General features: G+C 39.1%; 1 protein-coding gene and 1 long non-coding RNA gene across 4 annotated transcripts in view; one reads left to right on the top strand and one right to left on the bottom strand.

Annotated features, from left to right (window-relative positions):
- dennd1b (DENN/MADD domain containing 1B) overlaps positions 1–18,165 on the bottom strand; it is a 289,551-nt gene that overhangs the window by 92,369 nt on the left and 179,017 nt on the right. For all 3 annotated transcript variants that reach the window (XR_009645036.1, XM_060830181.1, XM_060830180.1), the window contains one exon: positions 4,523–4,623. Coding sequence is in view for 2 of the 3 variants with exons in the window: in XM_060830181.1 (XP_060686164.1) it covers positions 4,523–4,623 (101 nt within the window). In the remaining variant the exon portion in view is untranslated. The remainder of the gene's footprint in view (positions 1–4,522; positions 4,624–18,165) is intronic.
- Positions 1–18,165, top strand: part of LOC132818985 (uncharacterized) — a 39,555-nt gene that overhangs the window by 7,221 nt on the left and 14,169 nt on the right. The gene's annotated exons all lie outside the window — the stretch shown is intronic.

The raw sequence follows: 18,165 nt of genomic DNA on the forward strand, positions 1-18,165 counted from the left end.
AAATGAAAGATAATCACAAAGCAAGAGGGAAAAGGGAAATCACCTTTAATCATTTTTTAGGCCATGTTTTAAACCAATGAGATAAATGGAAGCAACTGACACATATGCAAAAGGTTTGAGCATTTACAAAAAAACATAGGATACATTAAATATTACTTTTGTTTTGTGTAATCAGGATATGATGGAAATAACTAAAAAAATTGAGTGTTATTTATTTCAGAATGACTTCACATCTGCGAAAAACTTTCACATGTAACATAGTGCAAGCCAAGAGTGCACGCAAAACACACATTTGCATTTAATGGAAAATATGATAATTTGTGAAGTAATGCTTCTTTGGCACGCAAAATACAATTGAGATGGATAACTGTTAACAAGGCCTGCTTTTGTAGAAGGATTTTATTTGTAAATATGTGATTTCCTGTAGCAATTACTGTCTTTACATTATGCAGAACAGGCAAGTTAAGTGACAAATAATTGCTCCCATCTCACGAAACCAGGCTTGTGGAAGTACTGCTGCCGAATATGGGTTATCCTGTAAACAGCAACTCTGCTGTAATAAACGGAACTGTAAAACTGCATCTGGATAAGGACTACCAAGTGATCAATTTAATGACGGATTCTGATGCAGTGTTCCCATTGCAATACTGCATTGACAACTCCCTCATTGGTTTCTATGTATAACATGATAGGTGGCTTCTGAAAAACATGCTGTCTACATATTAAGGATTAGCATTATCAGTTGCCCATCTTTGAATGAAGGATGGATATTTCAAGCATAAATATTATGCAACTGAATTATTTATGTCTTGTTCATCACAAAATATGGGGAAATGCTTACACTTATTTTCATCATTCAATTATGGACTAGAGGAAAAAATGAAAGGTGCAAAAATCAGTCTGCACTTCCAGTTCGTTCAGTTCTTTCAGTAACAGTTCTTTAGTGCAGGAAATGGGGACTACAGAAGCTAACATGGATTTTTATGAATGGTTCAATTGTTTCTCCCTCTTCCACCATGCCCCCACTATTTACAACACATACAATGTAGTCTCTAGCCAATAACATTTTAATCTCAATTTCTGAATAGTCATGACTAGCTTAATTTGTGTAAACAGCAACATAAACCTTGCCAGAAATGTAATCCCCAGAACACTTCACCAGTCCCCAGTGAATTTGGAAGACTGGCATATAATACTGTATGTATTCTAGTGTTTAAACACAATAACTTCATTATGTATTTATATATGCAATTCAATTCTTTTGAGTTCTGATCACGATGCTTATAATCCTTTTGTAAAATATCTACTGCACCAACAAGCTTATTATAAATGGGCAACTTGGCACAATTATGATTATTAATGCTCTCGTAAATAAAAGACATCCATTTCATTTTATTTTGTGAAATAATTAGTATTCGTCAGAGCAGTAAATTTTAAAATCCAATTTTAAAATTTTGTGAAGCCCATCAGTTTGGTCTTAACCTCACTAACTATCCACACAAGTACATGGTAGCCAAAAATCCGTTCAGTTCAATGAAATCAAAACAAATCTCCTGCAGCAATTATACACAATGTTGTGCCCCTAAGCATATTTGACAGTATTCAATTATAATCTGATGCATGTGCCATATAATACAAAAGGCAGAACACTTGCCAATTCAAATCATTCTGATCTACAGCTAAGACAACCCTGATCAGAAAGTGTCTTTATATTCCACAATAAAAGACAGACAATAAATTTGAATTCTTCACATGAGGCACCTTAATTTTCAACAGCTGGAAATTCAGTACAAAATCAATTTAGCAGCTGTTGCATTTAAAACAAACTATCTTTAAATTAGCACATAGCGTCAGCCTTACCTATAAAGCAGATTTCCCAACAGAGAATTAAATGTTTAGATGTCTAATAATTGTGACGCTCATTTCACAAATTGCCGTATTTTTGTTGAAGAATAAAAGGTGCACCAATCATTCCTTCAAAGCTTTCCCACTTTTAAAGGAAGTTCTCATGATTTAATATTGAAAATTGGCTGAATAAGGAGTTCAAAACTGAAGTCAAACAGAAAGTAAACAATGGCATCCCACAATTTATCATTGAACTATACCCCAGAGAAGAATACCTCAGAAGAAACAACTTGGAAAAATGTTTGCATCAAATACCCTAGTCCTGCTAACTACATATCCCCCATTCAGGGTGACTGCCATGACCTAACCAAACATAACCTGAATAACCTTATGTGGGCAGTTTATGTTTTGGACATAACTGATTGTTTTATCAAGTAGAGTATGGTAAGATCTATGAAAGACCAAAACTATCACTGACAAGATTCTGCTGCAATATGTTCTATCCACCTCCGTCCTATTCAGTCCAGTTACAAAAAGCTCCTTTTAGAACACATACTTTTATCATTAAGAGTATTAAAAGCCATTCAACTTGCTGTCCTTGATGGAATCCAAATGCAAATCAACTTTTCTCACCAAGCTCAAACTCCTTTACCCAAATCACTCACTACTCCAAACCAGCAATGTTTCCTCCCATGCCAAGTGCCTCCAGGAATACTTGTCGACGTCCTCTTCAGCTTCACATGTGAGAACCTCATGAGTAGCTTATGCATTTAGACAGAGACCATAGCTGCCTTTCCTCTGCTTTTTGCCCACCTGTCCAAATTTCAAAAGACTACCTTGCCCATCTTGAATTTTCATTTGTATTCCCCCTGCATCTGCAGAGGTCATGGGTCAACACTTTGCTTCTTTAACTTGACGATTACTGAGGTACTGATCACCAGCCTTACTTCCTTCCTGGTCCTAAACTGGTCCTGGTTGCAAATAGTCTCAGTCCTTCAAGCACAATCACCCATCTCACCTGCAACCTCCTATTCGAACTTTTATTCGGGTTTTCATTCCTTCCGAAAAGCTCAGCGTGTCATTTCAGCTCCTACTACTGAATGTTGCTTTTTAAAATCCTTGCGTGGCCTTATCCATTCTTAACTCTTTAACCATGTAAATGTGTACATGTGCATACACATCCTTCTTCAACAATCTCTGCTGTACCACTGATTCTTTGCTCCGAACCACTTAAGATTAATTCTAAAATTATCTACTAAAACCTTTCCATCCTCTTCTTTCAAGTCTCATCACAAACCCACCTCATCCAGTACATTTTTAGACACCCTCTTAAATCAAATTCTTTGGCTCCGTATCCATTTCTTCACAATTCCATGAATTGTTTTTACATTAAAGGCTGCTTATATAATTCAAGAAAAATGTCGATAATGAATGAAGGACAGACCCAGTGTGTGTATGTATCTGTAGAGAATATGTGGCTTGTGATCAGTGTGCATCCACCAATAAGAAGATTATTTATAATATTATTTTTATTCAAATTTGTTCATGAGAGGTGGGTATGGCTGGCCAGGCCAACATTTATTGCCCATCCCTAATTGCCCAGAAGCCAGTTAAGAGCCAACTACATTACTGTGGATCTGGAGTCACAGGTAGACAAGGTTAGGATGGCAGAATTCCTTCCCTCAAGGGCATTAGTGAGAAAGAGAGGTTTCTGGTGGCAATAACAAAACCAATTCTTCTCCTGAAATTTGTCTCAATGATCAAGAAACTGGAGAAATGGAAATGGTGAACAATCGGGTGCATTATTCTATTTATCCCAATAACATATTGCAGAAAAACTTTTAGAATTTTGAGTCAACATCAATAGTTGGGTGGGAAGGACTCCGTCAGAGGTAATGCTGGTCTCAAATAAGTGCTGAAGCCTCTCTTTGTACATTTAAAAGACTTAAATCCTGGTTCAGGACTGACACTGCACACCGATTTCTCAGCCTTCACAAAACAATGGTTGGTACATTTCTGACTCAGAATCACCAAGGGTTTCCTGTCTGGTGCCCTTAGAGGCCACTGTTTGTCATCTGTTACTACATTCTTTCTATTTTCCCTGATATCAAATGCCACGAAGCAATGATCAAATGCATTCGGATTACAATAATCTCTGGTTTTTCAAAAGTGCACAAAGGATTTTTTTTCTGAGCGGTTTGTACACTTGAAGGAACCCTTTAACTAGGTGGTTCTACAAATCATTGAGTTGGATAATGGTCATCTGGTTTTGTGGTCCATCCACTTAATACAGACTGGTCGGGTTTACAAATGATCCCGTAGCCATCAACTGCGAACATCACACATTCTTATTTTGCTGTTGAAATAGAAGTCAGATGAATGGCAATAAATTAACAGACAATTTATTAAAGATTTCTGCAGAAATCAACATTTCAGATTAACAAGCCATAGTTCAAATCCTCTCCCTCATTAAAGAGCATGGAAAAGAAAACCAGGATTCCCTGGGAACTTGCACGGCAGTCATTTGTAATGATTCCACTGTGGATGGGTATTGCTGAAGGCTCTTTAAACAATAAGACAATGTCATGTAATGTACTGACTCCATGTGTTATTTAGGCTTTTAAAATGTGCAATAGTAGCTATAGCAGGGATCTCCAAGGTAGATTAGTAGCCTTACCAGCAATAGTCCAGCAGGTGGGGAGGGAGCACTGGGATGTAAATATGCTGCCAGTACATTGGATAAAGCATGGCAGCTGATGCATGAACACAAGCCGTTAACTGGAAAACAAGAAGATAATATTGAATCAAATTCCAAAATCAATTGATTAAACCACAGCAAAGTGCAAAATAATCGACAGTAAACCCTTATGTTTTTATTGTGAAACATTTTTAACAGAGTATAACAGTGAAAAGGTCACATCTGCACCATAATTTGCTCATCCTCAGGATTAAAACAACATGATTAAATATGGAAAAGAACAGGGTCTGAAGGCTCCTGAGGGATATCATTAGGGCAAATTGCCAAGAATGAAACATGAGCCAGCCAGGAGAGTCTCGAGGCTGAAAAAACACTGAGGGATTGAAATGTTCGACAGTTGGAGCTATGGTGATGTGTGAACTGCAGCTTTAGGTATCAAGAGAATTTGTTCACTGACACATGGAATGCCACTATTGACCAGCAACTGCCCGAGCTAAACAGCTGTACAGTTGAAAGCATAAATATATTATGGCTTTTCATCTGCAGCCAATGCTCTTGAACTGACTTACTTGCTATTGTGTTGTGATATGGGCTGCACACAAAAACAATGAATCCTGCACTTGTACAGGTAGATCGAAAACTGCAAAAATGCAATTTTCTTGCTCTAAACATGCCGGCATCCTTCCATCTATGAAAGATCACAGGCACACAGCAAATAATCTATCTCGGAGGGGTAGTCTTCACATGGGACACCCTGACTGCTGGCTGAAAAGGCCAATCTTTAAGAGGCAGATTTCTACCACAAAAGCACAAGTATTCAAGTATCAGTGTGTGTCGTTGCTTTCAGCATCGGCTTTTGTTGCCAAGCTGCTGCAGCCACTGGTTATTACGGTGGTACACACAGCCCAAAGGAGGTGTCGCTATTTTTTTCTGACAGAGAGTGACTCACAGCTGCGACCATTTTGTCCAAAGCCTTCCTGCCATATTTGTACCTCACCGATATAAACATCTTTCAGGTCGCTACCTTCTTCCATCCTGCACACAAAACTTCACCAACAAACCATCTCTCGGTTCGATGAGTGCAATCCTGGCAACTCTACCTTTGAGAAGGCTGCCAACATTTGTAAACTTGCTCTGCCAGAATATACCCATAATGTGCTACAGGCAGCCAAGGCTGAAATTGGTGAGCTTATTTTCTTGAATGCCCATGTATCACAGCCATACAGCACGTTGCAGAGATCACAATCCTTATAAGCCATTAACTAAGGATCAGTGGTGGTAGCTGCTTTCTTTATGAATGTGTCACGCTTTGCACTTTGATAGGTGGTTGATCACTGCAGACCTGAGCAAACTAACTACTTCTAGGGGGGTGTTACGTAGTGTGAACAGGGGAAGAGATACACTATGTTTTTCTTGGCACTTATGGTCAGTGCATTAGAGTATAGCACGGCAGAGACAATCCAGATGCCTTTGTGGCTGGGTTTCCAAGTGTGTCACTAAGATCAGTGGCAAGGAATTCTCTGATAACGTAATGTCACTTTGACTTCACTTTCAGCCTTTCTAAATTGTACATATTAGTAAAAAGATCTCATCATGGTATTTCTAAGATTGTCTAGCAATGCAGACCAACTCAATATCCATTTCTGTAATTAACAAACAACCCACAGTCTTTGTTACCAATGATACATCCCAACAGCATGTGTCATCATATTTGCTTACTACCTACCACATACAAAAGACTGATCCCTACAAAAAAGCAAACATTATTGATTTAAACAGAACACTCTCCACTTTAATGAACAGAACCTAAATATGGAGTGACCACGTTCAAGCTGCTTGATAGAAAGCTTAGGCATAAAAAGGACTCAAGATTTAGAAATTTAAAATTACTTCAGGATAGGAAATATTGAGCAAATCGGCATATGCATTCTCAATTCCCAGCAGAAATAACTAATGCAGCTTCCATTCCAATAAGCATTGGTTTTTATGGTATCTAATCCCTTATAGGACTTGCATACACGTTAGCCCTTTATATTTCTGCCTCTGAATACACTAGCATTCCAACAGAAAGCATATTCTTCGCTTTGAAGGACTTGTATCAGCCAACACTGCTATGCCTTAATATCTTGTTGTTTTAAAGTTCTACTCTCAGTTGCTTTGCATATCAGCTACACTGACTTTACATCTCCATGTTGGGACGTCACTTTGCAATGTTAGATACAGTAAATGTCCAACTTAGAAGGAATGCTTTAGCTTCTAATTAAGTTCTGTAGGAAGGATCCAAGGTGTCAAAATTTATAATTTTTCTCAGACAATGTTCCATTATTAGATCATTCTTAAATTGAAGACTACAAAACACCAAGAAATATCAAGTGTAGATTAAACGTCAATAGTTTCTTACTCCTAGTGCATCTCCGAATTTAATTTTGGACGTGTAATTAAGTGTGACAGACCAGAAATTTATTTTTATAATCTGAGACACAGCAGATCTGTAAAGTAATTTTACATAAATAAAACATAATTTGAATAATTCCAAGAGTACTGAATGGAGCAGATTTGACACCATGTGGAGTTAGAACACTTTTTAAAGAAAAATAGAAAAAAATTGTCACAACACAGCTGATTCCTCTTGTACTTTGGCAACTTATGCCATGTTTCCTAGCAACACTCCTAACGAAGATCAATTAAACAAATGTAAATCATCTTCTAAGGACTATTACATAAACACAACCCTACACTCCATAAAAAGTTCACATAGGGTTCTGTTGCTAATAAATGTATTTTTAAAGCAGAAGTAGAAGTTATTCATTATTCATAATGAAATAAACATTACGGAGATTTCTTTTATTCTTGGGAATTATAATACAATTTTACGATGGTACACAAAGCTATTTACCACTACACTGAACATGCCTTTGAGACTTATTCAAAGGTTCTAGAGCTGGAAAGACATTAGCCAAGCAGCTCTAGTGTTCAGAAGGGAGTTGAGCATTCAACACAAAGGTAAGTACCTCCATAAACAATCATAAAATTGTTATAAATAATAATAAAAATGCACTCGTAGCTTGAAGGTTGCGGTTGTATGAAGATTGAAATTTGCATTGAATACAGATATTAACAGATACTGTTGAAATTGAACAAAATCTGATTAAAGTGTGTTACAATCATCTCCAAAACACTCTAAGGGTCTTCTGACATGATAACTCACCAGCAGCAAGTATTATAACTTTCCACGTGAAGTGCACAAATCTGATAAAATGTAAACATTGATTATTCCTACCATCTTGTTGAGAAAATATTGAATGAACTCACAGATGGCACAAAAAAAAAGATTTAAGGAATTCAAAAAATATTTATACCACAGTGATCACCCTGTTGACTTGAAGCTGCATTTACAATTACAACCCTATAATACCGTCTTTATACAAGTCCAACTCCCATGACCAAACAACATTCTTCAATGAATGTTTTGAAGGAACAGATACAAGTGTCCAAAAACTCTAAAGCACTTCAATTAGTTCCTGATAAATGTGAATAGTGAACAAAATGATCAAAGAATAGAGCAAGATCTAACCAGAATGGTTGAGGGGTGAGCTCCACTGGCTAATCCCACATCATTCTTTGAAGTTACATAATTTCTGAGTTGTACTGCAAATTTAGTGTTATCACTGACCTTTGCAGATACAACACCTTGATCTTAGTACATTTCATTTCTAAATGCACAGAAAAGTCCTTTGTCAAGTTTAAACTCTGAAAAACCCAATCTTAAACCATGTCAACTTTAACAGCAGTACCACTGTGTGTGTAGGTGGTGCTGTGACAGTGTTTTTCAACATTTTATGCAATTAGCAGCTCCAAGAGAGTACATTGAGAGTTAATCTGAAGCGTGTTTTTTTAACATGCAGTTGCAGACACTAGTCTGTGCATGTCACTGTGGAACAGCGTATGATTCTGACTCATCACTGAGGTAGCCAGCAGCCATGTTTAGCACAGGGTGGTCAAATGAATTAAAATAAAGATTAACTTTGCTGCCCCTCTCAGGATCAAATATGCCTCACTCTTCTAAAAATCGCACCTTGCTGCCACAGTATTGATCAAAATCCTACTTTTCCGAAAAAAAACCTGCTTTTCCAATCAAGTCTTGTAAATCCTTGCTTTAGCACCTTGACTACCACTTGCTCCACCCTCCTCATCCTATTCCCTACCGGATGATCCAGGTCACAAAGTTCTGGTCCTATTGACATGACTAATGCTGCAGCTAGTGCCTTGGCTAACTTCCGAGCAGGAGATAGCAGGTTGTTCACTCAGCGGATAACTGCACAATACTACTGAGGAAAGACACAGACCAAACATCAGTTCAAATCTTTTTTTTTAAACTGCATTTCATTATTATTCTTGGACAAGTTAAATTGAATAATCTTGTAGAATAAATACTTCAAAACACATCTGCTGGCCATTTTTATGGTTGTTGTGATACAAAATCATCCCACAGGTTATAGAAATGACTGACAATGCTATATATAACCTGAAATTGAAAGCTAAAATTTTTACTACACACTGGAGCTTAGTTTCTCAGTTTTTTTTAGGCAATATTTTAGAACTAATGTCCATAAAACTGTAGTCAATTGTTGTTGATATACAGTATTTTATTCCAACCACTTTCTGGAGGCTCAGTGATTCACTGAAATATAAAACTCCTGTTCATTCACAGATCAGTGAGATGGCAATATATTTTTGTTCCATTAATAACTAATGCCCCTTAGAGAGCCTGTTAACTTCCTTCATTGAGCTTGTGGGCACAGCATTAACTCCAATTATGGACCAAAACTTTTAACATTGCTCTCTAGAAACAATGTGTTGTGGAAAGCAATCTGTTATTTCGTAACCTGTTGATTTACTTCAGCTAATATCAGCTACTCTTATTTCTATGCCAACAGAGGTCTAGTGAACAAAAATGGCCACTGAGAATTCAGTCGGCGAGGCATTCACTCATGCTGCTTATAAAAATCTGATTCTTTCACCTCAATGTCAATGTTAGGTCAAAATAAAATAGTGACCAAAATACACAGAAAATCTTTTAAAACTAAAGGAATTTCCTTCATTTGGAAACTGTATCTTGTATAATTGCCCCACCATGAGCACTCCTTGGGATAAAGCACACATTAACTTCTTGGGACAAAGCGCACACAATTTCTTGTGGTATCTCCAAACGACAGGCAACTGTGCACCATCTCATCACACTTCTTGTATGATCTCTCTGGCTTCATAGCTCATTGAGATGTCATGTGCAGTTCCCAGCCTAGACTGACCAAACCCATTTTGAAGGTAATGAGAACGGGTTTGTTTCTTTTCTGAAACTTTCGCTGACATTGTATTTGTGAGATAGTATAATACAATTCGCAAGTTTTGTTAAAACCTATGAAATTCTGTTAAAATGTGTTTTGAATGTGTTTTTTGTTATAGGAACAACACTGTGGTTCTGAAGGTATTGCCTTTTTGACTAAATTTTTACAATGACTTGTGTTATTAATGTTATAGACTGTTCGTCTAAATAATGTCTGTTGTGAGCATGAACTGGCACTGCTTTTGGTCTACAACCGAAGCATTGGTGCAAAATGGAACTGCTTTGCAGTGGTACTATAAACAGTGTCAAGCCACCAGGCTGAATTCATTTTAATAAGTACAACACTAGATTAATGCACCAGCAATCTATTTCACCTTCATGTCAATAAGATACAAAAGTGTTCATCTTGCTTTTTGCAATCAATAGCAAGGAAACAAATGTCTGCTTTGGTGTTTGACTGAAATAGATAATCACCAAATTAGTCCTTCTGTAGGGAAATAAATGTTGACAAGATTTTAAGTATTTATTGCCCCAAATTAATCCAGGAAACTTGCTGAGTTTGCAGGAATTGTGTTTTATTTTTCAAGTGTGAAGGATGTGTAACTGAAACTCCACAGGGGTGAGTCATTTTCAATCTAACAAGAAAAATAAACTCCCATCTCTCTCCTTCATAAGCAAATCATTTCCAAGCTGCATTCATGTCATTTATGAATTTCTGTACTTTTTCCTTCCCATCAAGCAGCATAGTTGGAGTTAAATTTGCTACTGCAGAATGGGCAGATATAATTTTGTTTGTCAAGCATTTATAAAAATAGCAAGTATTCACATAATTTGAGATTTCATGGTTTCAGATCTATTGGAGGATTACCAATGTAACATTAGAATTTACTATTTTTGCAATTACTTGGCTGTATATTTTTAAAATTTCAAAACAAGAGCAGAATTTGGCAATTAGAATTTTAACATAAGTAATATGTTGTTGTCTGAAATCGATCTTCTGATTAAGTGCAGTGATGTAATAGGTGTGGTTTAGTTGCAATAATTCTCATTAGGCCCAACCAGATATCATTAGAACACAATGTGCAGTCAGCTCCTGACCCAATGAAACTCTCTGTGGCAGCATGACATAACCAACCAGCTTCAGAGGCCACATGGACACTGCAAACAAGCTGCTGTCTTGTCCCCAAGGAAACAACCTTTCAGCAGTCAGCGCTATGAAGTAATGGCTCAGAAAACTCCTGCAACTGACTCCAATTATTTCAACAAGGCCTCAAGGCCAAGAAAATGGTCATGATTTATTTATAAACGAGGCAGAGGTTTTGAGAATCCAGACAAAAAAATGCCGTAAAGAGATTGATTTACAAGATGAAGAGCTTTTAACTGATTTCTTTTTTTGCCAACTCTCTCGTTCTGCCAAGACGTTGCCCTGTACATAACGCTGGACCTACTAACTGTACACATATTGACAGCACGTCCATGTATAAAACAACCTGCTTGGGTGCCACTGTAGGTTGCAAATGATACACTCTGGTTAGCATACGTCTGACAGGATGATGAGAAGCCTCTTGTCAGCTGCAGGCCAGCCAAAGTCTCCTAGACAAAATGCACGGCCCCAGCTGACTAGTTAAAGAAAGCCTGGCATGGTACAATTATACAGGCATATGACAAGCCTTCACGGCTGACTGACTTGAAAACTGATGACATGGCTTTAAATTGTGGTAGTCCTTACCTATTGTCACAAAACACCAATAAGTCAGCTCATGCACTGTTGTAAAACCATGACATATTCCTCAGCCTCGAGTATGTAAGATTGCAGCTTGATCTTCAAAACGACTTCTGTAGCATGTTCATACGCAGCTAAAACCTGAACACTGCAAGCAGAAATCAGTATTCCTGCTCGTACCACAGGTAACTATCATCTCACGCCTGAAGAAAGCATGATGATCGGGCTCCTCAGAAATAAAGGCATATCATTCCAGTTGAAAGCTTTTTTCCCTCCTCTACACTTCTACATTTTGTGTGTCAGCAATAAAAGAAATCCAGATAGTGTTTAGAGAATAACTTGAAACACGAAGAACAAATCTGACCATGTTGTAATTTTAAAATAATAGTTAAACTTGATCTGATTGCCAGCATCACTGCTCTCAAATAATAATGGTTGCAGCTACTTGCCTGACCAGCACTGGGAATTTTGAAAATTCTAATTCAGACTCCAGTCACAGTACATTAGAATGCAGATTCTAACACAACCAGCGGGATGCAGTTTAAACTAATACGGAAACAAGAACAAGAAGGGTCTCCTTGCAGAATTAGCTCTAAAGTTAAGATTGTTAGCAAAGATCACCCAAAAGCAACAACTTTTCAATCAAACTATGAGGATAACAGGATGGATAACATTTCTGTGATGGTTAAACCCATCTTTAAAATGGTTAGCATTCTACCTGAGAGTAGATGTCAGCCTACATTAAATTCACATGGAAATTTTTGAAATGTAATGTTCGACTTAATTGAAAACCTGGCTAAATTTTGAATGAATGAAGTAACTGTCGATTTGAAATTGGTACAAATTGGAAAACAGTCAGGTATATTCACCTATGTAAAATATTGCAGCACAGCAAGCTTCATAAATGCACATGCTGAGTTTATGCTTTATTCTTCTGCCTCACCATTTTTGTCAAACAATTTTTCAACATTCTGCATGTTTATCATTTTAACCTGCATGCATAATTCCCTCTTGTTTATCAAAATGTTTAACAGTATAGGTGTCCTGGATGCTAAATTTCCCTGTTCTGTTCCTGCATTTTGTACATTAGGCAACATGGAAACTAGGGAAAAAGAGTCATTTTTCTGGGTCCAAATCATTCTTCACAACATTGTGAGCATACCTTCATTACATGGACAGTAGAGGTTCAAGGCCACAGCTTACAATCAACATCTCAAGGGCAATTAGAGGCAGACAGTAAATGCTGGCCGAGCAAGTGATGTCCATATCACATGAGCAAAGACAGTAAAACCCTCAGATCCATTCCATCATTTACTGGAGTTGACCTCCACTTCAAACCAAACTCGCGTTGTTCTCTATCCCTTGATATCCTGAGTAAGTAGAAATCTTTTTCAATCTTGAAAATGGTATTGGCCTAGATTTTGAGGAACCAAGTTTCCAGCTTCTTATTAATATATGGGCAAACTGCTTCTCATTTCACTCCACAATGAAACCGGACTTTCAGACTGTGCTCCCCTCTATTCTGGACTTTCCTCACTAGAACACAGTATCGCTGAATCTCCTGTTACAAATTCCTGATTAAAATATAAACACTGATATTACATCCATCTTCTATACTCAAGGCAGCACAGAACAAGCTTATTCGAATTAACTCTGTAGTTTTGCCCTTTGCATTTTCATTCTGGCTAATCTGGAGGCAAATTCCATTACAAATTTGTAGAAATTTTAGATGACACCCATGCAAGATTTTTTCTAAATTAATCTGATTTTGTCTCATTTGAGATCCAGCCATCAGTATACACTGCAGGCATCTCTCTGAGCTTGACTTTTTTCTGATATAGAACCCAGATTAACTGCACTGCATTTGGCATTTTGTTGTGCTCTCTAACTGACCTTCTTTCTCACCACCATTGGAGCATTCATTACTACCCACGTGCCCTCCCCTCATTTGCCTGCCCGCAAAATGGCATTCCCGGACACTTTTCTTCACAGGTTTCCCAATAGTATGTGGATTAGAACATCGAACAGTTCAGCCCCTTTGGTCCTTGATGTTGTGTCTACTCTAAGAGCAAACTAACCTAAATACCCTTCATTTTACTAACATCTATGTACCTATCCAAGATTCACTTAAAATGTCCTTAATGTATCTGAGTCTACTACCACTGCTGGCAGGGCATTCCGCACACCCACCACTCTCTGTATAACAAACTAATCTCTGACATCCCCCTTAAACCATCCTCCAAACACCTTAAAGTTATACTTGCTTGTGATTGCCATTTCTGCCTTGGGAAAAAAGTCTCTGGCTATTCATTCTAACTATGCCTCTCATCAGTCTTGTAGACCTCTCTCAAGTTGCCTCTCATCCTTCTTTGCTCCAATGAGAAAAGCCCGAGCTCCCTCAACCATTCTCCATAAGACTTGCCCTCCAGTCCAGGCAGCATCCTGGTACATCTCCTCTGCACCGTCTCTAAAGCTTCCACATCCGTCCTATAATCGGGCGAATGGAATGGAACACACTATTCCTTATGTGGTATTCAATGGGCCAAATGGCCTTACTTCCACTCATATGTCTTATAACCAGGGCTCTCCAGAACTGTAGCATGCTCTGCTAGCAGAGTGGCACAGTGGAAGCGTGCTGGGCCCATAACCCTAAGGTTGATGGATCAAAACCATCCTCTGCTATTTGCGTTCTAGCAATGACTGTTACTTTGGACAGCACAGTGGCTCAGTGATTAGCGCTGTTGCCTCACAGCACCAGGGTCCCAGTTTGATTCCAGCCTTGGGCAATTATCTGCGTAGAGTTTGCACATTCTCCCTGTGTCTGCGAGGGTTTTCTCTGGGTGCCTCTGTGGTTTCCTCCCACAGTCCAGAGATGTGCAGGTCAGGTGGATTGGCCATGCTAAATTGCCCATAGTGTTAGGTGCATTAGCCAAAAAGAAATGGGTTCTGGGTGAGTGACTCTTCCGAGGCTCAGTGTGGACTTGTTGGGTCAAAGGGCCTCTTTCCACTTTGTAGGGATTCTAATCTAGTCTAGTCAATAGGATCATGGCTGATCCGACATGCCTCATGTCCATTTTCCTGTGTTTTCCTGTAACCCTTCATTCCCCTACTGACCAAGAATCTATCTATCCCATGGTTAAAGATACACAAGGACTCTGCCCCCACAGCTATCTGTGGCAAGGAATTTCAAAGACTCTTAACCCTCAGAGAGAAAAAAATCCCCTTCATCTCAATATTAAATTGGTGCTTGTTTATTCGGAGGCTATGCCAGAAGCCCCTGACCCAAATCCCCTGTGGAATGCTTCTCCAGCACTATGTGGGAAATCAGGGACATTTCCAGTCTCCATGGTGACCACGTATGCATGACATGTGCTCAGCTCCTACTCCTGATATATCACATGGAGCACCTGGAGCTGCAGATGGAATCACTGTGGAGGATCCATGAGGCTGAGGATGTTGTGGATATCATGTTTAGTGAGCTGGTCACACCATCAATAAAGGCTACACAGACAGAGAAGAGTTAGGTGACCACCAGGAAGATTAGCAAGCATGGGTCGGCAATGCAGAAGTCCCTGTGGCCAACTCCCTCTCTAACAGGTATACTGTATTAGATACTGCTGGAGATGGCCTCTCAGAGGAAAGCAGCAACAGCCAAGTAATGAGGGAGGATGTCCTACAGGCCATCTGGGTACAGTTTAGTAATAAAATAAAGGCAATTACCTAGCTGGGATTATACTATAGGCCTCCCAGTAGTGACAGGGAGTTAGAGGAGCAGATACTCTCGGCACATCACAGAAGGGTGAGAGAAAAAAACAGCATTATAGTTGGAGGGGATTTCAACTTTGGTGGCATTTACTAGGACAGCCATAGGGTGAAAGGTTTAGATGGGATAGCATTTTCAAAGTGTATCCAGGAGAACCTTTCATGTCAGTACATAGATAGTTCTAATAGGGATGTTGCAATGTCAAATCTAGGGAATTAAACTAGTCAATTGAATTTTTGGTTGAATTGGTTGAAATTTTAGTGGGTGAGCATTTTGGGGCTCGTGACCATTATGCTGTTAGTATCAAAGTCATTATAGAAAGGGAAAAGGATAGTGCAGAAGTATCCAAAATGGGGGGGGGGGGGGGGGGGGGGGGGGGCAAGAGGGGTGGAAGGCTAATTTCATTATCATTTGACAGGATTTAGCAAACACAGACTGGGAGTCGCTACTTGCAGGTAAGTCTACATTTGGACTGTGGGGGTCGTTTCATAGTTCTATAATGAGAATTCAGGCCAGCATTTCTGTGAAGGGCAAAGGTAGCAATCAAGGGATATTGAAAGTTTAATGAAGAACAAGAAGGAATCATATGCCAGATGTAGTACATTAAAAACAGGGGTGGTCCTTCAAATGTACAGAGTGTAAGAAGTTCCTTAAAAAGGAAGTGATAGAGAGGACAAAGAAGTGGTACTTCCCAATGCCCTAATATATTTGACATATAGGATTAAGGAAAATCCCAAAGCTTTTTATAAACATATTAAGAGAAAGAACACTATCAGGAAAGAGTGGGATCTACTAGAGACCAAAGGGGCATCCTGTGTGTGGAGCCAGTGGATGTGGGTGAGGTCTCAAATGAATAATGCTCATCTGTATTCACAGAGGATAAAACATTGTAGCCAGAGATTTCAGCTGGGACAGTGAGGTTCTAAAACAAGTCAAGATGAATAAGGAGGAATTGTTAGGTGCTTTAGCAGACATACAGGTACCAGATGGGATCTATCCCAGGCTGCTGTAGGAGGCAATGGAGGAGATTGCGGGGCCCTAGTGGAGATATTTAACATCTCACTGGTCACAGGTGAAGTGCCAGACAACTAGAGGATGGCTAATGTAATTCCTTTGTTCAAGGAGAGCAGCAGGGATAAGCCAGGTCATTTTAGACCAATTGTGCAGTATGCCTCTATGAAACTAAATTCTTGCAGCTTGCAATACTCTCTTGAAAATCAACTTTCCAACCCAATCCTTAACCTGTGCCATGTAGCTAAAAATGCTTCTGCAGTTTTTGGTGACTTTCTTCACCAGCACAACAGGAAGGAAAAAGAAAGCTAAAGAAGTCAATGGAATGGCATGGTGACACAGTGGTTAGCACTGCTGTCTCACACCTCCAAGGATGCAGGTTGAATTCCAGCCTCTGGAGGAAAGAAAGCAGGAAACGTGGTCACAAACTGTCCAGAGGATCTGAAAAATATATTTAAAAATCAGATGAAACATCATGAGGTCAAGTCAGTCTCCATTCTCCCGATTCCTTCCAAAAACAAACACGAGCCAGGGTCAGGTCACCAAGCCTGCAAACTTCAAGTCTACTCTGGCATCTGGAACCCAACCCAAAGTATCAGAACACTTCTGAATGAAAGAGGCAAAGTATAACCAATTCCTTTCTCAATACCCTTGCAAACCCTTCCCAAAATGCAGTTGGACTTCAGCAGTGGATTGCCCAAACTGTACACCCTTCATATTTCCCCATGCCCTAGATTTTTAAAACCTCAATTCATCAGATCCTTCTGATGCATACTCTTACTTGTTTCTCAGTTCCCAAGATTGCCACATTAACGCTTCCAAATTCTATGACTTTGACAATCTCGTCACCAGTATCCTTCTACTCAGCCTCAACTCCTCTGTCGCTCTAACGCAAACCAACTTCTTCATTTCTTCACATCACAACTGCTTGTCGTGCAAACATTTGCATGAGTAATCTCCCCCATCATAATGCTCCCAGACACAAGAAACCCACTCAGTCTGTTTTCTGGTCCAGCAAATCTCCCACAACGAATGCTAACAATCCCTGAGACACATCCTAATGCTTCAAGACACCAGAAGAAGCTGCTCCAAGCTGTTCAAACATGACCCCAAGTCTTGATCCTCTCGGCCAAATTTTCACCAGCTAATGCCACTGTTCACTCCCAGAACATCACTCAGTACCTTTATATTCAGGAACTGCTTTCTCAGAATCCTAGATTCAAGGATTTCCCTTTCCCAATATTGCTACATCATAACCTCCTCTGCCATCCTGTCTCACCACACAAATTCCTGAAGAAGGGCTTATGCCCGAAACATCAATTCTTCTGCTCCTTGGATGCTGCCTGACCTGCTGCGCTTTTCCAGCAACACATTTTTCAGCTCACCACACAAATGTATGGTGTATGCACAGTCTAAAACTTGAGGTAAATTGAAGTAACAAGCTGTCTTTTCATCTTTAACATAGTTAACCATCAAGAGTTTCACAGGAGTGATATCAAACAAAATTTAACACCAAGCCCTCTGAGGAGATATTAGGACAGGTCCATATAAGCTTATTCAAAGAGCTAAGTTTCAAGAAAACTATCAAAAGTGATAGAACCAGATCAATGTATGGAAGATATTCCAATTGTTAAAGTTCAAGCAGTTGAACACATATCCACCAATAATGTATAGATTAAAATCAGGGATGCACTAGAGACCAGAACTGGAAGAACACAGACATCTCATTGTTGTAGGCCTGAGTGAATTTACAGAGGTGAGAGGAACAAAGCTATGGAAAG

This window comes from Hemiscyllium ocellatum, chromosome 9, assembly GCF_020745735.1.
Source record: "Hemiscyllium ocellatum isolate sHemOce1 chromosome 9, sHemOce1.pat.X.cur, whole genome shotgun sequence".
In the NCBI taxonomy this organism is placed as follows: Eukaryota; Metazoa; Chordata; class Chondrichthyes; order Orectolobiformes; family Hemiscylliidae; genus Hemiscyllium; species Hemiscyllium ocellatum.